The sequence below is a fragment of the Sorex fumeus genome, unplaced genomic scaffold (assembly GCF_029834395.1).
Source record: "Sorex fumeus unplaced genomic scaffold, SorFum_2.1 ptg000107l, whole genome shotgun sequence".
Taxonomy (NCBI): domain Eukaryota; kingdom Metazoa; phylum Chordata; class Mammalia; order Eulipotyphla; family Soricidae; genus Sorex; species Sorex fumeus.
Genome location: NW_026606164.1, coordinates 1,777,226 through 1,797,589, shown reverse-complemented (window position 1 = coordinate 1,797,589; position 20,364 = coordinate 1,777,226). Strand labels below are relative to the sequence as shown.

General features: G+C 65.8%; 1 protein-coding gene across 3 annotated transcripts in view; it reads left to right on the top strand.

The window, feature by feature from the left end:
* LMBR1 (limb development membrane protein 1) overlaps positions 1-20,364 on the top strand; it is a 232,682-nt gene that overhangs the window by 179,847 nt on the left and 32,471 nt on the right. For all 3 annotated transcript variants that reach the window (XM_056134843.1, XM_056134845.1, XM_056134844.1), the window contains 5 exons: positions 9,364-9,490; positions 9,621-9,689; positions 10,249-10,313; positions 11,933-12,005; positions 20,223-20,303. In XM_056134843.1, coding sequence (XP_055990818.1) covers positions 9,364-9,490; positions 9,621-9,689; positions 10,249-10,313; positions 11,933-12,005; positions 20,223-20,303 — 415 coding nt within the window. The remainder of the gene's footprint in view (positions 1-9,363; positions 9,491-9,620; positions 9,690-10,248; positions 10,314-11,932; positions 12,006-20,222; positions 20,304-20,364) is intronic.

Genomic DNA, 20,364 nt, shown 5'->3' with positions numbered 1-20,364 from the left:
GCCTACTGCCCTGTCAGAGAAGGTCGTCGGGGTGGCCGGAGATCCACCTTCCATGAGCCAGCACACGGGAAGTGCAGGGGTGAGGCGTGTCGGGAGTCACGGTGCCGCTGAGCACCACACCCACGGATACCGGCTCCTCGGGGCGGGGAACTTGGCTCGGGGTGAGCAGTGGGCAGCAGGCAGCTGGCCACAGGCCCTGCCGCGCGGCAACTGCAGGGTTGTGGGAAGCCCAGCGGGGGTGGAGGCAGCTCGTCTGAGGTGGCAGATGGAGCTGCTCACTGCACTGCACACTGCTGCCTCTGGGGCCCTGCGGGACAGGACGGGGGGACGGGACGTGGCCTCTGTGGGGTCCTGAGGGACAGGACGGGGGTGGGACCAGAGTGATGACACAGCAGGCGGGGCACTTGCCTTGCGTCTGGCTGACCTGGGTTTGGTCCCTGGAACCCTGGAGAATCCCCTGAGCACCACCAGGGGTGATCCCTGAGCACAGACCCAGGAGTCAGCCCCTGAGCACTGCCGAGGGTGGCCCCAAAACAAACAGCAAGAGCCGAGGAGTAGGGATAAGAAGTAGCCTATGTGGGGGACAGGACGGGGGCGCAGGAAGCGGCTCTGGGGTCCCTGGAGGGCGCTGACTAGCCGCTGCTCTGTGAGGGGCGCTGGGGCGTGCGTGTGCGTGTGGACTCCGTGTGGGGGTGGACTTGGTGGCGACACCGTGTGCGGCTGTCTGAGGAACGCGCCTCTGTTCTCTGGAGTGTTCCAGACTCCTGCCCACGCGTGTCCGGCCACTGAGCGCAGAGGAAGGCCGTGTGGCCGCCTCGGCAGGCGGCCGGTCTCGCTGTTCGGACGGAGTCACCCAGCCTCTCCTGCTTCCTACAGCTCCCTTGTCATTTCTCCAGGGGTCCGGGAGTGTCGTCGCCAGTGTGGGGAGGTGTCCTGGGATGGTGGGGCCCTGAGGTGAGGGTCGGGCCGGCGGGGCCAGGCAGGGCCCAGCAGGCCTGAGGCAGTGTCCCTGTGGGCAGGGTGACCGTGTGCCAGTGCCGGGCTTGAGACTCACCGTGGTGCTGGGCACGGGGCGCGGGGAGATGTGGGAGCCGCAGCGGGAAGGAGCCTCCCCTGGCCCCCAGGCGGCGCCTGTCCAGCGTGGGACGGGGCAGGCTGGCAGCCGGGGGTGGCTGTGCTGGGGCTCAGCACGGGGGGTGGGGTGGGGCCGGGGACCCCGGGGCGGCTGCCTCAACTTGCCCTCTTGGCTCCTGGGGAACTTGCCCTCTTGGCTCCTGGGGCTTTCACTGTGAATAGAAACCCGGGTTCTAGGGCCGGCCGGCATGGCCCACCCCTGCCCAGGGCTCAGCCTGGGTCTGCAGCGCGGTTGGGGGAGGCTGCCCGCGTCTTCCCCTGCTCCTGAGGGGATTCTCAGGACCACCACCACCCGCCTGAGTCCTGAGCACTGCGGCATGAGCCCGTGCCTCCTGTCCTCAGAGCCGCAGGACGGACTCGCCTGCGGACTCGCCGGCCACCCCCTTCCCCCCTCGGCCCTCGAGCCCCAGAGGCCCGGGACAGCCCTGCCTTGGTGCCCCCAGCCAGGCCAGGAGTTCTGCCTGGCCTGCTGTCTGGGGCAGGGGACACAGCGCCCTCCTCAGAGCTCCTGAGTTCCAGCTGTTGGTGGTCGGCTGGCCCCTCCGCTGAGCCCTGAGGGGGCAGACCCTGCCCCAGCCTGCAGCTCGCGCTGCTGGTTTGGGGGTGCAGGTGGCATCTCCCACCCGCTGGACCAAGAGTCGCGTGTCCAGAGCTGCCATGGCAGCCACGGCTCTGAGGCCGACCGTGGGGAGTCCTGGTCCCTGGTCCTGTGGACCGCCGTGAGGAGACAGTCCGGCAGGTGGCCGGGCGCCCTGGGGGTGGAGGCCACCCATCGCCGCGCCGTGCCACGCTGCGTCCTGGCCAATTACCCAGACCCGCGGCCCAGGCCAGAGCAGCGCCCGGCCTGCGGGATTAGGGGGGGATTCCGAGGACTTCAAACGCGGAGCCTGACAATAAAACGAAGGACAGAACGCGAGGTGACTTCCTTCCTTAATGAGTCGGGCGGGCCAGGTGGAGGGCGAGGGCCGGCCCATAAACTGTGCCCGCCACCGCCCCGCGCGGGGACAAAGGTCGCCTCGTGGGCTGCTGTCCTGGGTCGCAGTTTGAAACCGTCCTGGTTTATGTCCCTCTTGGCAAACTTACATAAAAGTGACCTTGTACTGTATTTTATGAGCAGATGACTTTCCTCCCGGGGGCTAATTCGGATCAGGCCTCTCCCAGAGCCCGCAGGCCGGGGCCGGCGCACGGCGGCTTTCATTACTCGCGCCCGCGCATCCATAAATTGCTGGACACGAGGGCGGAAGGGCTGCTCAGCGTCAGCGGCACCTGCGCGGATTTGGCGGGTTCCGCGTGTGAGCGGAAGTCGCAGGCACAGAGGAAGCCCCCGCTGGGTGCCTTCCAGGAGCTGTACCTGCGGCCGGGTTTGATCTCGGTGATTACCGGGACGCAGGCTGGGCTCGCCGAGCGTTGGTCTGTGTCAATGTGAGTTTCCCCACACCTTCGAGGACAAGCTCCGCTCGGCCAGTTATTAATGTCGCCGCGCCCGGCCGGGGCCGGTTCTCCTGAGAGCGTCCGGCACCGGGGATGGCTTTCGGGAGGTTCGGTTCGGGGGGGGCGGCCGGACGGCGCTGGGGTGTCCCCCTCTGCCGCGGGGCCAGTCTTGGCTGGGCAGAGGCAGATTGCCGGGTGGGTCACTCGCCCCCGCGTCCTTCAGCTCGGGGCCCGGCTACGGGGCCCGTGGAGGGTCGCACGGTCACCGGGTGGCCCGAGTGGCCCCCGGTGTGCGCGTCTGCTTCCGCCAGGGCCCGGCTCTCGGCCGGTGTGGCCGTGTGACGACGTGACCCTGGCCAGGGCCCCGGACTCTCCCCCCGCTAAGCCGAGCCGGGCCAGGGGTCCCGGGCAATGGGCGCTCGCCCAGCTGCTCTCCCTCTCCTGAGGGCGTCGGCCCGGCCGTCCGGCCCTCTGGGTGCCGGGCCCACAGCCGCAGGAGAGTCTCCGTCTCAGTCGCCAGCTCTCGGCCAGGCCAGTGGCGGCCGCACAGCTTTCTCATTTACTTCTCCAAGGAGAGTTTGTTTTAAAGTAGTCTAGGCTGTAAAAAAAAGGCACTCTGTTTACTAGGTAACTAAACTTCAAACTTTATTTTATATGATGGGCAAATGATTAAGTGATGTCTCATAATCCGGCACTCTGTTAGAAGAGGAAAAGGTTTGGTAGGGAGGAAATTTAAAACGACTGGCTTCAGATTTTAATTATACGTTAATTAAGCCTGCCCTCATACTTCCCATATTCATCAAACGATTCTCGAGCCGTGGTCCTTGTCATTAGTTTCTTTTCCTGAGCCTTTTCCGCGGGCGTTGCAAATGGCCCAGCATGGTTGGGGTGAAGCTGGATGTCAGGGTAACGCTGACCAGGGGCCTGCTGGTGCCCCGAGAGGCCGGGCTCTGGGCCGGTCCTCTGACACGCGCCGCCGCCGACCGTTCCCACTTGTCCTGTGCTGCCTCCTCCCAGTCAGCGTGTACTCGGGGCGCTGGAGGGCGAGACACGGGCCCGGCTCAGCGAGCAACTCGCGACAGACCGACAAGCTCGGAATGGGTTTGGAGTCACTGAATTTCAGAACGACTCAGTGGTGGTGAAAGAAACTGTGTCTCCGTCCAGTGACTCACGTGTAAGGTCGGGGACGACACGGGTCAGGGGCTGAAGCTCCTGCCTCCTGCGGCCGCCCTGCTCAGTCCTGGCACCACCAGAGGAGGGTCCCAGAGCCCGCCAGGAGTGATCCCGGGGCGCTGCTGGGCGTGTGCCCCAGAGGCCAGGAGCCCCAGACTGGAAAACAGGGTGAAGACCAGCAGAGAAGGGTCGAGTGGCCGAGCTGGGCGGACACAGGGGACCCTGCCTCTTCCGCGGGGACTCGTGGTGGGCCGGTGCAGGTGGTCTGCTCCCGCACCCACGCCCGCTGCCTCCCGCACGTCTTGGTGTGTGTGGGGCGGGGGGCGGGTTCAGACCCGCTCGGCCACATGCGGACAGTCCCCGGCCTGTTGGACTGTGGTCCCGGCCCCACGCGTAATGGGAGAATTTTGGGGTCTGATTACGCAACGTCTGAGACCAGCTGCCGTTTGTTCAGTTTAAAGAACGCCGTCTCCACATCCCTGCTCTCCGTCACCAGACAACCGGCCGATGGCGTCGCCGTGACCCAAGAGCACCCTCCATGGAGCCAGCCCAGCAGGGCACAAGGCTCCAGCAGTGTCTCAGGAGGGAGTGGACACAGGCGGCAGCAGGGACTGAGGGCCACTGGGAGCAGGGGCAGAGCCACACAGTCCGTCCTGCACACGGTGCTCCTGTGTACACACAGCCACACACACTGTCCACACACGGCCACACACACACTGTCCACACACAGATACACACAGCCACACACGCCACCTGTCCACACAGTCATACCCACTGTCCACACACAGACACACACGGATACACACACACTCAACGGCTCTCTCCCAGCACACAGGCTAAGTCCATCGGCCAGGGCTCTTGGAGATTCTCCTGTGTTCCTGCTTGTCTTTTTCATCAATATCCTGGTTGTTTAAGCAATTCCACAGGAAGTCAGTGAGCCCCTCTCTAGCCTGTGTGATTCCAGATTTCCGGCCCCAGCATCCCGGGTCACTGTGATCCACGTCGACGTTCAATAATCAATCTATTTCTGGTGCCAGGGGTAGTCGCCAAGCAGCGGCTGGACAGGGAGAGCCCACGGGTGTCACTCCGGTGGGCCCCGGGCTCTGTGCGTGTGCGCCGAGCCGAGCCTGGGCCCCAGGTTCAGCCAGTGCCGCCAGAGCCCAGGGCGTTGTGGGACAAGGGCTCCCCCCGCCCCCTCCTGCCTGGGGAGCGCTCGCCAGGCCAGGCAACGGGGGCCCAAGTGAGGGCTGAAGCGAGCAGAGCAGACAGCTGCGGCTGGTGACGTCCAGCGTGACCCCTCACCCTCACACTGCCCCGGACGGCGGGAGGCCGAGCCGTGGGCCCCATGTGGCAGGACATCCTCTGGGAACCCGTGGATGGGGCAGGGGCCTGTCCGGGGGCCTGGCAGGGTGTGGAGGTCACACCCAGGCCCTCAGTGGCACATGGGCTGTGGGCGGAAGTGAAAGCGAGAACACATCGCCGTCATTGGGAGGCAGGCTTAGATCCTGAAAGTCCCAGGAATCTGAAGAAAAACTGACTGACGGAAGGCAATGTAGCAGGGAGACTGGAGACCAGGTGACCCACAGAAGTCAAATGACGACAGCAAACAAGATCTGATTAAAACACCATTGATGGCAGCGAGACACTCTAAGTGTGTGGAAACACATCCAACCAGTGATACCTAAGATCTTTCTGGAAATCACGGAGGGAAACAAAATCTCTCTGAAAGATTAAAAAAAAAAAGACCTAAACCTACGGATCCATGCTGACTTCTCGTGTGGGAAGTCTATCAGTTTCCAAGCTAGATCTCGTTTTTTTAAAATTTGATGTTTATAATTTTTGGCTCTTTCGGTGCGCATCTAGTGTTACTCCTGGTGGTGTCGGGGGACTATCTGGGTTGCTGGGGGGAGAGCCCGGGTGGGCTGTGTGCAGGGCAAGCGCCCTCCCCGCTGTGCTGTCGCTCCGGCCCCTCCAGCTGGATCTTGAGTGAGGACGGTTTGTGATTTGTGATGCTGTTGATCGGGCTTCTGGCACACGCAGGGCCGAGCCCCGTCCAGTGTGGGGGTCCTCCCACCCTGCCCCCACGTCGCTCACACCCCAGCTCGCCCCTGCCTGGTCGGTGTTTTCGGGACATGCCCGGCTGTGCCTGGGCCACTCAGGGCTTTGTGCTCAGGGTCCCTCTGTGGGGTGTCCAGGGACCGTCTGGGCTGCCGGGGTCGCACCCCCTTGGCTGTGCAAGGCTGTCCCGCCCCTCGCCTGCCCTTCCTCTGAGCTGTCTCTCTGCCCCTGACAGCGAATTCTTGAATTCTTGGACCCGATCGCCAAGCGGGTGTGGCTAGTCCCAGGACAGACCCCGCCCTGTGAGAGGGGGTAGGGCACGCGGCCACCCGCACAAACGTGCCGGCCCGGGTGCAGGCGAGGGCCGGAAGGTGGAAGCTCTTCCTGCGCCGGGACCGAGACCGGCCGTCTGCCGCGTCTCCTCAGTGCCGGGACGGCGTTCTCTGTCGCGGCGGGCCCGGCCAGTGCACGCACTCTCCTGCCTGCACGGAGGGAGATAGCCGCCCGCTGGTTTAGGGCCTGCCTGGCCAGAGGTCAGGGCCCTGCCGGGAGGAGGCGCCCACAGCACCTGCAAGGGGCTGGGGAGGGCGGGCGGGACCCCGGCAGAGGGGCTCATGCCCTGTGCTCATCAGCGCCGTCCCCGGGGCCCATCGTGCTCCATGGTCTGTGCTCTGCTCTGCCAGGGCCCGCCCTGAGCCGTGCCCTCTGCCCTCAATACCGGGCTCTCTGGCCTGCGGTGCAGCCGGGAACCGCGGCCTGTTGGGCTTCGTGCTGGTGCAGTGGGGACCACACGGGTACCCGGTGGTGGCGCCCAGCCGTGTTGGGGAGTCCGTGGAGCGGCCCCGCCACGCGCGAGCGCCGCCTTCACTCCAGGGGCTGCGGTGCCTGTGAAGGGAGGGTTTGCCCGTCACGTCCCGTGAGGTGCGTCTGCTGCTAGAAGTCGGATGCCGGGACCTTTCCGTTCATGAACCGCAGGGTTAACTTCTCATGGGTGGGGGACACGCTCTGGGCTCAGGGGTCACTCCTGGCGGTGCTCGGGGGACCATCTGGGATGCTGGGGGTCGTGCACGGCAAAGGCCCTCCCCGCTGCTCCCAGACCAGTTCCTCTTGGTCAGCCTTAAACAATTTGACTAGAAACTTGAGTATGTTCGTAGCACGTTACTATATCAAGCACATAGAATAGCACCGTAGCATCGTGCTCCCGTTGTTCGTCGATTTGCTCGCGCAGGCACCAGTGACATCTCCACTGTGAGACTTGTTACTGTGTCTGGCATCTCGAATACGCCACGGGGAGCTTGCCAGGCCTTGCTGTGTGGGCGAGATACTCTCGGTAGCTTGCTGGGCTCTCCAAGAGGGGCGGAGGAATCGAACCCGGGTTGGATGTGTGCAAGGCAGACGCCCTCCCCGCTGTGCTACTGCTCCAGCCCGAGCACATAGAATAGGTCACGTAAAATATTAACGTGGAAACGTTTTGCCATAGAGTGCAGCAAAGCGTTTGGTGAAGCGGGTCTGTGTTTTCTCCGCCTGACTCTCGCGCTGGAACTGGCTGGAGCAGGGCAGGGAGAGTCTGGCCGCCTCCGAGTTTCGCGGCGAAGAAGCATACCTGTGTTTCCTTTCTGTCTCTTCTCGGGCCTCCTATCGACCTCTGTCACGTGGCCGCTGGGCAAACCTTACCCTGATGTGACCAGGGGACCCTTTTTGTTCCACAGGAACAATGGCTTGATATTTATTTAAACGTCCTGTGAACAGGCGGTTTCCCAGGCTCTCTCGGCGGGCGGGGGTGGGGGACCGTCTGGAACGAAGTGTTGGCGCGCGTCCGAGGGGTCGGCGTGTCCAGAAACACGTGAGCTGCAGCTCCCTCGTTCGCCTCGGCTCAGAGCGACAGGAAGTGCGGAGGCCAGCATGGGGTCTCGAGGGCAGTGTGTGTCCGCCCTGGACCCTCCTTGTCCGGTCAGGTCTGGGGAGAAGCTCTCTCATCTCCAGGGAGAAGCTTTCTCTCTCATCTCTGGCGTCCCGCCGGGTCGACGCATCGCCTCGATGGGGGCTCATGAAGGCCAGAGTGATGCTGGCAGGGACCCGCGGGTGGTCTTGTGGCTGTCGGAGCAGTGGGGGGCGCCGTCCTCATGTGTGCTGGGGAGGTCGGGGCCTGGGGCCGGGGTTGCTGAGAGCCCCTGTCCGAGGGTGCCCACGGGTGGTGCAGGGCCGTGTGGGCCCTGCCCGGCTGCCGGGCGCCGCCTGCTCGGGGCCTGTCCTGCTGGTGAGGGCAGTGCAACTCCGCTCTGGTCAGGGCTCGCGGATGGGCAGCCTTGGTACCGCCTGGGAGTGGGCACTGGGGTGGGCCGTGGGTGCACAGGCCAAGCCCCGCCCGGGCTCATCCCCTCCCCTACCGCCGTTGTCCTCTCTGTCCCTTCTCTGTCCCCTCTCCATGCTGTCCTCGGGTGCCCGTGGACACCCTCTCCGCGGGGCTGCCCTGCGGCCGTGGTCTGAGGTGTGTGACCTCTCCCGGGGGAGGTGGGCGCAGGTGCCCACATCTGCCTGCCCCAGAGAAGCTGCCTCTGAAGGCGTGACCACGCCTCTCCAGAAGGGCGCTCTGCAGCGTGGCCGAGCCCTGCCCAGCACTACTGCCGGCCAGGAGAACCCGTGGCATCTCACCCGCTGGGAGCTGGCGGGTGGCACACTCGCCGTGCCGGGGGCCCGGAGCGAGACTCCAGCCGGGCTGTCAGAGAGATCGCGCCCATGCGGTTCTGACGCCCTCAGTGGACACTTGACAGACATCGTGTGTCCCTGAGCCCTTGGTGTGCAGGGGCCAGTGGGCAGTGCCTGACCTGACCTGATCCTAGCCTGACCCCCGGCATGCAGAGGGCCCAGAGACCAGGTCTAACCCCACCTGACCCCAGCTGGGCACGTTCAGGCCCCGTGGACAGTGTCTGACCCCACAGCAGTGCCCGAGCCCATGTCTTTGCTTCCCGCATGCAGGTGGCCCAGGTGGCCAGGGAGGAGCCGCTGGGGCCTGTCCACTCTGTCCAGACAAGGGTGCGACGGGGACGGACTCGGACAGGAAAGCCGGCTAGGGACGGACCAGGATGGGGACAGGGACAGTGGCAGGAATGATCAGGACGGGCTGTTTCCTGGCCGGGGACTGTGGCCGGGACGGGGACGTGGCCAGGCTGGGGTCTTGGCGGGGGTGGGGGGGGCGGGGGTCTGTGACCCCGGAGCCCTGTCTGTCCTGACCACCGCTTCTCCTGGGTCGCGGTTGGTGGCAGAGTGTGAGGCCGTTAGTGGGGGTGGTGGGCGGGGCGGGGGAGCAGGGGGCGGAACCCGGCCTGGGCTGCTGTGGGGCGCAGGCCCGCCGGGGAGCCGAGGTCGTGGCTGCCCGTCTCTGGGCTCCCGGTGGGCGTCCACGGGCCCTTCGGTGTCAGTGTGGTGAGGATCAGCCCGAGCGCGTGTCCGGCTCTGTCTCCGCCCGCGGCAGCCCCTCCTGGCCGGGCACTGGGGCGCGGAGTCCTGCAGCCGGTGGGGCCGGGGCCCTGTGCTGGGGACGACGGCGAGTGAGTGTGCCCGTTGCAGGGGCTGCGCGCCCGCATCCTGGAGACGCTCGTCATGCTGCTGCTGCTGGCCCTGCTCACGCTGGGCATCGTGTGGGTGGCCTCGGCGCTGCTGGGCCAGGACGCGGCCAGCATGGAGTCCCTGTACGGTGCGTTCTCGGCTGGGGGGGTTGGGTGGGGGTCGCGGGGCCTTCCCTGGGACCTCCCTGCGTGGTGGTGCGGCTCGGGGGCGGGGCCGGCTCCTGCGCCCGCGGGCTCAGCTCCCCCGCCTGTCCGCAGACCTCTGGGAGTTCTACCTGCCCTACCTGTACTCCGGCATCTCGCTGCTGGGCTGCCTGCTGCTCCTCCGTAAGTACGTTTCCCGCCCAGGCGCCTCGGCCCGGCCGGGAGCCTCCTCCCCCGGCCGGACGTGTGCACACGCCTCCCCCCCCACCCACGCGCGCACGCCCACACACCCACGCACCCGTGTGCGCGAGCAGCGGCTCAGCCCCAGCCCCTGTGGAGGCGACTCCCGATGGTCCCGGTGGCTCTGGGGCCACGCCCGGGACCCCGGCGTCCGCTCCAGGCTGTTCGGTGTTGGAGGGGGCCCGGAGTGGCTGTCCACAGCCGCCTGGCGTCCCACCGCGCCCTCTGTTCTCTGGCTGGTTTCCCCTTGCTTGCGAGCACTGGGATGTGGGTCCCCAGGCCAGGCTCACGCGCATTCAGGCCCCTCGGGGTCAGGGACAGGACGCGCTGCTTCCTCCCTCACAAGGGCCGACCCCAAACTCCCCGGGCTCAGCGTATGCCCTTGGTGGGCAGTGCTGCTGCCTGTGGCCAGGGGTCCCCCGCCAGTGCCCGGACGTGTCCCCACGGCGCCTGGACCTGTCCCGCCCTCAGTGCCCTGACGGTCCCTCTGCTCTCTCCGCAGTGTGCACGCCGGTCGGCCTGTCGCGCATGTTCACGGTGATGGGGCAGCTGCTGGTGAAGCCCACGGTGAGTGTCCCCGGCCCGGCCTCTGCTGCCAGGGCAGGTCGCTATGCTCCGTCCTGGCGAGTCGCGCCACGAGCCCAAGAGCCAGGGTCTGTGGGGCCACACAGATGCCAGTGCTGCGTCCTGGCCCTCTTGTGGCGGCGGCAGGGCGCTCTGCACCTCAGTCCCGGCTGCGGGGACCCGCGGCAAGTGGTCAGACAGGAGTGCGCATCGCATGCGGTGACGGCTGCGTTCTGCGTCTGTCCACGCGGGGCCACGTGTCACTTCGCTCCCCGGGTCAATCACCTGCTCACTTCGATTTGCGAAGCCCCTGTTTCTGGAACGGTCAGGGAATGTGCGTGCAAGTTGTATCACGATTCATCGAATCGCCCTTTTCCGTTGTCGGGCTGGGGAGGTGGCACAGTGGGTCGGTGCTTGCCTGGCGCCCGGCCCACCTGGGTTCGGTTCCTGGCCCCGTATGGCCCCGAGTGCAGGCCGGGAGCGACCCTTGAGCTCTGTCCCAGGTGTGCAGGGCTGGGGCCTGGGCGCACGCTGCCGTCGCCTGTGTTGGGAGCCCTGTGACTGGCGCTCCGGCTACCCCCAGCCTGGGCGGTAGCAGGGTCCCCACCCTGCTCTCTGCACCTCCCTCACGCCCGCCTCCGCCTGCCTCCTCCCTCGGACCGAGCCAGCTGTCCGTCCCGGGCCCAGCTCTTTCTTCGTCTCCAGTCTGCAGCGGTTTTCTTCAGCTTAGCGCGTGGCTTTGCATTTAATTTGGCTTGGGAGGGTCTGCCTCCCGAGGACAGACAGCAGATCAGGTGCCCGGAGACCTCGGCAAGAGCACTGCCCTGCCAGCCCTCAGTCTGTGTGCCCGCCGCCAGGCCCCTGAGGGGCTGCACATGCTCTCGCCAGGGCAGCCGGTGTCTCCGAACCACTTAGCCGAGGTCTCTCCCCCGCTGTCTCGCTCTCTTAGAGCAGCGGTGGGTGATAGGAGGAGACCCGCGTTGGGTGCTGGGGGGGAGTTTTGGACGGTCCTGATAGGGCTCGGTGATCGGGACCATTTTTCCTCCGAAAATCCCTCCCGGGGAGCAGAGAGGGTCTCCTGACAGCCTGGACCCCGCAGGCTGGGATGAGGGGCCGGAGCGCTGGGCTGGCCCGGGCGTCCCGAGGCTGTTGTGTGTCAGGACAGTGAGGGGAGGGCCAGTGTGGTCGGCAGATGTGACGATTGAGGGGCCGTTTTCTGCGGTCACTGTGCATTGCTGGTGCTGGTGGCCCCCCGACGGGGCCTGAGTGGAAGCAGAGTGTTCTCGCGTGTCTTGGTGGAGAGAGGCGGCCGGCAGGTGCCTCGTTCACGCAGGCAAGTGCAGGCAGCCCCGCCTGGCTGTTCCCTCCTTCCGCGGCCGTCGCTGTGCCGACCTCTTCCGGGTGTGCCACTTCAAGTGCTGGGTCTCCGCCCTCGAACCTGGGAGTCGCATCTGTGCGGTCCTTCGGCGGGGACCGTCGTCACCCTCGCGTGCACGCAGACGCGTGCTTCGCGTGGCCTGTGAGCTTAGCTCCCTCGAGCGGCCACGCGGACTCAGGCCCGGCGCCCGGCGGTCTCGGAGGGGCTCGCGTCGGGGCGTCTCAGGAGCTCACTTTCCCCCCAGATTCTCGAAGACCTGGACGAGCAGACATACATCATCGGCCTCGAGGAGGAGGCGCTGCAGCGGCGGCTGAACGGTACGTGCGGGGGTGGCCCGCGACGGCCCTGGGGGTGCCCACGCGCGGAGGGCCACGAGCGAGACAGTGGCAGAGAGGAGGGACCCGCGTCTCGTCCCTGGGGACCACCTGGGCAGCGGGAGTCCTGCGAGCAGCGGCTCCTGGCGCTGCCCCCTGCTGGCAGCTGTGGGCGAGGCCCCCAGGGCGACTCCGTCCCACCCACGGAGTGCGTGTGTGTGTAGTACGTGTGTGTCGTGTGACTGCACTGCATGTGTTAGTGCATGTGTGTGTATGGTGACTGGACGCACGCCCACGTATGTGTGACTGTATGCATGTCAGCACGTGTGTGTCATGACTGTGTGCATGTGTGTAGTGTGATCGCATGCATGCAAGTGCATGTGTGTGCCGTGACTGAGTGTGTGCATGTGTGTAGTGTAGCCCCGTGCATGTAAGTGCACGTGTGTGTACAGTGACCGCGTGTGCATTGTGTGAGCGTGTGTGCATAGCTGTGTGTCATGTGGCCGCACGCGTGTGAGAGTGTGTGCCTTCTGCCTGCAGCGGACACGTCTTCCTGGCCTTCTGTGCCCTGTAGGGGCCGGGCGGAGGGTCAGGCCGCCTCACTGAGTGGGCTTTGGCATCTGTGTCATCTCTGCGCTGGTCACTAGCTCCCAAGAACCACGAAGGGCGCTCTGGGGTTCGAGTCTTGGTTCTGGTCTCGAGACGGAGGGAGGAAGGGAGGGAGGCGGGAGGGGTGGGATGATTAGCGGGAAGTGGCACCGTTGGGACAGGTCAGTGTTGCTGTTTCTACTTCCTGAGGTGACTCTCAGCCCTGCGCCTTTCTCCCAGGAAGCGTTTGAAGAAGAGCCGATCCTTCAGAGTCCCGGTTCAGTAGTGGGTGTAGACGACGGGCTCCTTGGTGTGGCGTGTTGGAGGAGGAGACGTGTACGGTCCCGCTCTCGTGTCCTGGGGGCAGGTGGAGGGCGCGGGTGCCGGCACCTGTGGTTGCCACATTCGTCCTCTCTCCCGACGTGACCGCGGCACGGTGGCTGGACGCTGCCCACTGTGTGCTGACCGCCCAGCCTGCGCGGCCAGGGCTGCCCGAAGTGGAGGGGCGGGGCGTGGCCCTGGGGGCGGCTGGCCCCCTCTGCCCAGTTAAGCTGCATTTAAATCATCCCTCCGAAGGGTTGAAAACGTTTAGGCCTTGTTCTCAGATCAAAGAATTTTAGATTTTATCTACTATTTTTCACTAAGTAATTGTTGCAACCTGTTTTCGTGAAAAACAGCACAACTTAAAAAATTCCCATGGTGGCCACACCCACTTTCAGAAACCTGGCATCGGGTGTGAGACGGTGCGGGCCGGACCCGCGGAGCCCCTGTGGGCCGCGGTGCCTCCCGCAGGTCGTCCGGGCTGGGGCGGCGCGTCCCGCGTCTGTCTCCCTCTTCAAAGCGCCTCTGGGCTGGAGAGACGGCAGAGGTTTGGCGTTGCCTGGCGTGCAGCTGTGGCCGCGCTCAGCCCCGACTCCTGCACCGCATCCGGCGCCCGGAGCAGCGCCAGGGCGGCCCAGGACCCACGCGCAGAGCTGCCTTAGTTGGCACCGAGGCTGACGGGTCTCGGAGTTGGAGCCCCGAGCCCGTGGCCTTAGCCACGTCACATCCCACTGGCCGGGGACGTGGCGTCCAGAGTCGCTGCCTGCTCGGTGGGGGCTGCCGTGTGACAGGCAGGAGGCCCCCGGGCAGGGCGGGCAGAGAAGCCCTGGGAGCCCCGAGAGAGGCTCCCCGAGGAGCTGGGAAAGCACCTGCAAGGAAGCTGGGTCTTGTGTGAGGCAGCCCAGCCCCCTGGCTGTCGGCAGGACCCGAGACCCGTGGGCTGCTGCGTGCCTGGCGGCTCTGGGCCCCCTGCTGTGCTCTGGCCACACAGACTTGGCCAGAGGTCGCCGGCCTGGGTGCCCAGGGTCCTGGCCAGGGAGGCGTCAGGGGCTTCCTCCCCAGTCCTTCCTGTTCTCAGGGGTCTCCAGCGGTGACCTTCAGAAGGACGCAGCAACACGTGGGCAGTTCCCTGGCGGGGCCCCTCTGCCGGCCGCCCCCTCCTGCCCCTTCCCTCCCCGGGCAGGGTGACCCGCCTTGCCTGGGCTGACCAGCGGCTCTGGACCGCGTCCTCAGGAGACCCGGCGAGGGGCTCTGGCCACCTCACGTCCCCTCCCGGGCCCGGGCATCGCCCTGCCCTCACCTCCCGGACCCCAGCCCAGCCCCGACTTCTGACCCCGCCCTGCCCCTCCCCCCTGCTCGAGGCTGCGGTCCCCGTGCCCACTTGGTGAGGTGCCCGGGGCGGCCAGGGGCCGGGCTTCCTGCCCTCGGCAGCGCCTCAGCGCACCCCCCCCCCTCGCCAGCTGTCAGCTCCCCGCCAGCAGCTCTGCAGCCCTGGCCCTGTTTGCCGCGTGCCTCTGCCCACTGCCCCTCTGCCGGCCACTGCGCCAGCCACAGAGGCCTCTCCTAAGGTCTGGCTGGTCGCTCGGGGCCTCCCGTGTGCTGCTGACCCGCCCGGTGCCCCCCTCCCCTCGTCCTGTCTCCCGGCCCTCCGAGAACTTCACCCGAGCCCGAGTTGGTGGCCCCTGCAGCGGAGCTGGCGGTGGGGCCTCCAGTCCTGTAGGTCTGCCTGGTACCATCCCGTGGCAGGTCTGTGCCGTCCCGTGAGGCCTGTGGGTGCTGCCGTCCGTGGTGGAGCAGGGCCGTGCGGGGCTGTGGGCTGCCCACTGTCCCCTCGGCCCACGAGCAGGGGGGAGCATGCGTCCTGTGGATGCGAAGGCAGAGTCCGGCTGCCACGGCGCCCCCGCCGAGCGAGCACCCGGGCCCGAGCACAGCCCCGTGGGTCGAGCCGCGTGTCCCCCTGCGTGGGGGCGGACGCTGTGGGCGCGGAAGCAGGTGTGGCGGGGACTGGGCCGTGTCCGAGTTCACGCGGGAGGTGGGGATGCGTGGAGGGAAGCGGCAGTGCTGAGGTGAGCGTGCAGGAAGGCCCCGAGGACGAAGTCGGGCTGCAGCTGCCGTGGCAGGGGTCAGGCCGGCGTCCCCGCGGCCGAAGGCACGCAGGCGTCCTCCTCGTCCTCCTCGTCCTCCTCGTCCTCCTCCCCCTTCTCCTCCTGCTCCCCCTCCTCCCTCTCCCCTTCTTCTTCCTCCTCCTCCTTCTCCTCCCCCTTTTCCTCCTCCTCCTCTTCCTCTTCCTCCTCCTCTTCCTCCTTCTCTCCTTCCTCCACCTCCTCCCCCCTCCTCCTCCTCCTCTTCCTCCTCCCCCCTCCTCCTCCTCCTCTTCCTCTTCCTCCTCCCCCTCCTCCTCCTCTTCTTCCTCCTTCTCTTCTCCTCCCCTTCCTCCTCCTCCTCCTCCTCTTCCTCCTCCCCCCTTCCTCCTCTTCCTCCTCCTCCTCTTCCTCCTCCTCCTCTTCCTCTTCCTTCTCCCCTTCTTCCTCCTCCTCCTCCTCTTCCTCCCTCCTCTCCCTCCTTCTCCCCTTCCTCCTCCTCCTCCTCCTCCTCCTCCTCTTCCTTCTCCCCTTCCTCCTCTTCCTCTTCCTTCTCCCCTTCTTCCTCCTCCTCTTCCTCCTTTTCCTCCTCCTCCTCATCTTCCTCCTCCTCCTCCTCTTCCTCCTCCTCCTCTTCCTCCTTTTCCTCCTCCTCCTCCTCTCCCTCCTTCTCCCCTTCTTCCTCCTCCTCCTCCTCTTCCTCCTCCTCCTCCTTTTCCTTCTCCCCTTCCTCCTCTTCCTCTTCCTTCTCCCCTTCTTCCTCCTCCTCTTCCTCCTCCTCCTCCTCCCTCCCGAAGCTCTGTCCAACAGAAAGTCCCATTACTTTAATTGTGGCAGAAAGCCTTTTGTAATCCCTTCCCAGGGTGAGGAGGGCTGCAGGTCATTAGCATGTTTAAATGTTTAAGTAATGCAGCAGCATTAATTGAAATAATTAGCTTTCTTGTGTGTATAGCCCATGGGGGTACTGGGTGCCTTTAGAAGTGCCATAATGAATAGGAATTATTTTTTGTTGTTTAAGTTCAAAACCTTCACAGTTCTTTGAATGTAATTTATTTTAGAATATTGCCGGCTTTGAACTTAATGATTCCATTCAGTTTTGTTAGGTGGTATTTTCATCTCTGCGATAAGGCGCGTATCACTTTGGGCAGCAATTACTTCCCCACTTGATCCTAATCTCCCACAGGAGCCTTTCCAGGGGCTCGGGGATGCGCAGCTCTGGGGCGGAGGGTGGGCCGGTCCACACGTGTGCGCCGCGGGGTGGCCGCCACGGCCCTTGTCCTGTCAGCCCTGGGCGGTGGGCGGCCGGGCCCCCGGGGAGCTGTCCGGGCCGGGGGTTGGCGCGGCGCTGGGCACGAGGGCCCGGTGCCCCTGGCCGCCTCCTGCGGGCTCGGCTCAGCTCCGCGTCGTTTCCCCGCGGCGCCTTGCTCCAGAGCACTGCTCGCCGTGGGTGTGGCTGAAGGGACGTCCCGGGTGGGTGGGGGCCTGGGCCACTCGAGTCCCGGGTGGGCCTCTTGGCCTGGCGCCCACTTGCCCGCAGGTGCCGCGCTCTGGCCTCCCGAGCCGACCCGAGGAGTCTCTGACCGTGACTCGGGCCCTGGCAGGGCAGCGGGGCCTGGGGCGACGCTTCCCGCCGCCCAGAGGACGGGGGCTCCAGAGAGCAGAGGGACGGGCCGCAAATCGCGTGTCTGCAGTCGGGGGGCTCAGCCAACAGCGGACTCTGCCTGCAGAGACCGAGTCAGAACCGTGGGCGGCCTCCTTGCCAGGCTGGCGCTGTGGTGGGAAGGGACAGAAAGTTCGGGAAATGGGTTTTTTTTTTTTTTGCTTTTTGGGTTACTCCTGGGACCCTATGGGATGCTGGGAATCGAACCCGGGTCGGCCGCGTGCAAGGCAAACACCCTCCCCCCGGTGCTATCACTCCAGCCCCTTGGGGAATGGTCTTACAAATGCCTTTAGCTTAAGCTTCACTGATGACTTGCATCTAAAAGAGAAAAAGAAGCCGAATTGGACCTTCATACCCTGCACCTCATGCTGACTGTGTCTTCTGCCGGCTGGGGTTACTCGGGGTGGGTGTTGGTGGGTTTCTCCCGTCCACGCTCAGCCGCGTCGCAGGCCTGGCTGAGGGGGTCCTGGCCCTGGCCCCTCGCTCCTGTGCGTCTGTGTGCTGCGGGCACTCGGTGGGGCTGGGGGTGTTGCCCGGGCTCTGGCCCCGGGCGTGGCCCCACAGACCGTCAGGACCCGCCCAGCCCCTGACCGTGGGACAGCGCCCCCGGGGGCCGGGCGCGTGAGGGCATCGCAGCCCGCAGCCACGGGGCTCCTGCTAACCGGGCCCATGAAAGCCAGCCGTGTTTACACCGGCGTCTCCTCGCCACAGGCGCTGGGCGAAACCGGGTCCCACGCCCTCGCCAGCTGGGTGTCTCCCGCCGACACGTGGCTCCCGGGCCTGCCGCGTGCGGAGCCGGGCCAGGTGCCGCGCATCTGGCTCTCCCGGCCGTGGCGGGGGACCGGGCCCTGGGAAGGCCTGCTCTCCCGGGAGCGGGCTGCTCGGCCGCGCTGGCTTTCGGTGTAAGAATAAAGCCGGGAAGAGTTGCCTCCAGCCATGAGTTTTCCTGAATCCACAGAGACGGGTGGGGCAGGATCAAAAATACTTAGGTGATCAAAGTGGCCGCTCTGAAGGTATTCCCGCCGCGCTGCGAGATGAAAGGAGGTGTTTTTATTGCGCGCTAGTGACAGTGTAATTCTGGACTAATTGCCCCTGAGCTGCCAATCACCCAGGGGAGTGCAAATAGATACTCTTTCCATTTCCTTTGAGGTAGCGAAATCTTATGTCGAAGCTGGAAGAAAAACAGAATAATACCGTTAAATTGACCTTAAATGAGCTGCTTTGTGGTTTTCTTGGAGAATCCCTTTCCATTTTTCACAACTAGCCCGAACAGGTTTTGTCTACAGATTTGACTTGGTGACTAGACATGCCGCCATGGAATGTTCCAGATGCAGCTTGCAGTAGGGCCGCGAGGAGACGCTTCTCCGGGATGTCTCTGGAGTCAGGGTCCTGCCGTGCTCTCTGCGCCCTGCAGGCCGTGGGCAGGGCCTTGGGGCCTGACTTGCTCACAGGTGGACAGGGCCAGTGAGCTTGGCCTGGGAGTCGCGGCCCAGAGCTGAGAGGCCGTGGGGCTAGCCCTCGGCCACACTCGTGGGGGGATGCAGGGCCAGTCCCGGGTGCCTGGTGTGGACTTTGGCTGGAAGACTGGCCTCGGTGCTGAGCCCCGCACCCCCGGGTGCCCCCTCCCCGCGGCAACACCCTCGACAGGCCCGCGCGTGGCCTCCCGCTCTCCCCACAGTGTGGGCTCAGGCACGCATGGACGTCCTGAGACGGGCACTGGACTCACCTCCCCCAGAGGCCCGAGCTGGGCAGTGAGGTGTCCAGCTCTCCCTGTCCGGGGACACCCAGTCCTGCAGGCAGAGTCGGAGCCTGTCCCCAGCCCGAGACAGATGTTCGAGCGGGCAGGGAACCCCGGCGGCCGGCAGAGCAGACGCAGGGGTGCCCGGTTGGGGGCCACGTGGGGCAGTGGGCGTGGGCAGGTGTGTGGCCTCGGGCCGGGGCAGAGGCCGGGGCACCCGGCTGCCCTCCACAGCCGAGAGGGGTCTGGGACCCGTGACCAGCGCTGTCCCCCGCCAGGGCACCCGGCGGAGTCCACGTGGGTGCGTCTCACCAGGAGGCACGACGCGTGTCCACTGTCTGGCCAGTGCACTGGGCAGTCTGAGGAGGCGTCTCCGGTGGGGAGGAGGGGTGGGACTGGGCTTCCCTGGACGCCTCTGGGACCAGGGTCTGGCCAGAGGCTGTTGCCCGTGCCATGAGCTGCTCTGGGGTCTGCCAGGTGCCGGACCCCTTGTCACTCTGGGGCAGGGAGGGAGCTGTGATCCGGGCTGGTTTCCCAAGCCGCCCTCCAGGGCACAGCGGGGCAGGAACCTGGTGGCACCCATGGGCAGGGGGCCTGAGCCGCATTCTCAGAGAGGCAGGAGGGCGTCTCCCCATGGCTGCTGGCCCTCTTCCTGCTGTGCGCTGGAGTACAGCCACCCACCCCTCCTGGACTCCTCTCAGGCTGGTGGGATGCAGCTGCTGGGCCCCCTCATAGCCCTCCGCTCTCCCGGGGGGACGTGGCCCCTCCGCTCTGGCCACCGTGTCTCCTGCCTGACTTGGGCCCCGGCCACTCGCTCCTTCCCTCTCTGGCCGGACACTGCCGGCTGGGTCCTATGTGGGATTCCTTCTCGGTCGCCGGCCCGGCAGAGTTGGTACCCAATGTTCAGAGTGGTGAGGGGTGTGTGCAGCTTAAACCCCTGGTAGGTGCTGGTCAGACACACGCTCCACCCTGTGAAGACAGCGGAGAGGCGAAGGGGGGCCCAGAGCCGCAGGGGGAAACCGAGTGGACGGCACTGAGCGCAGGAGGAGTGAGGACACACGGGCAGTGCCGCAGGGATTGTGCCCGCCAGGAGTACGTGGACACTGCAGATAGGGAAGGTCCGTGGGGCAGAGCAGCAGGCCAGGTGCCCAGCCCCGGGGACGCACGGCCCGGAGTCCGGGGGTGCTGAGAACATGAGCCGGTGGAGTGTGGGTGGTGGCGGTCCTCTCCGGCGGGCTGCTGGACGAGGAGTGGCCTTTCACTGCCCTGTGGGCGTCAGGCGCAAGGCCCACGCCCAGCGGTGTGCGTTTGGAGCACTGTCGGCAGGAGTAACAGGACTGTGTGCGTTGTGCACGTTCAAAACGAATCTCCTGACGGCGGGCAGAGCGCCCTGAGCCGTGAGCCCCTCTGCCGTGCAGGCGAGGTGTCAGCGTGGGGACGTGGAGGCCGGGCTGGGCGCCGCCTGGCGAGTGGAGTGCGAGGTGTGTCAGGAGGGGTCTTCGTGGGATCCGTTTCTTTGAACGGGGTCACGGTGAGATGCTCGGTCACGGAGCTGCGCGCACCCGGGCCTCAGCCCTGCAGTGCTCCAGCCCCCAGTCTGCCTCGATGGCAGGAACTGCTCTCTCGCCCCCCGCCCTCGCTCTGGGGTCGGAATGTCCAGCCGCTGTGTCTGGTCAGCGGGAGCCGGTGGTCGGGGTCAACCAAGCACGCGCCAGGTTCTGAGGTGGTGGACTCTCTCACGGCGGTCAGGGCCGGAGGGCGGTTCCGCATGTCCGTGGGATGTGAGGGTCCCCCCTCCTGTTCGGTCCCTCTCAGATTCCTCTTTTCCACAGGACTGTCCTCGTCCGTGGGATACAGTGTAGCGGAGCTGGAACAAGAGCTTGAAAACGTAAAGACGCTGAAGACAAAACTAGGTACCGTGTCTCTTTGCTGGGCACGTGTGTCGGCCCTGGTTTCTCCTTGGGGACTTTTCTT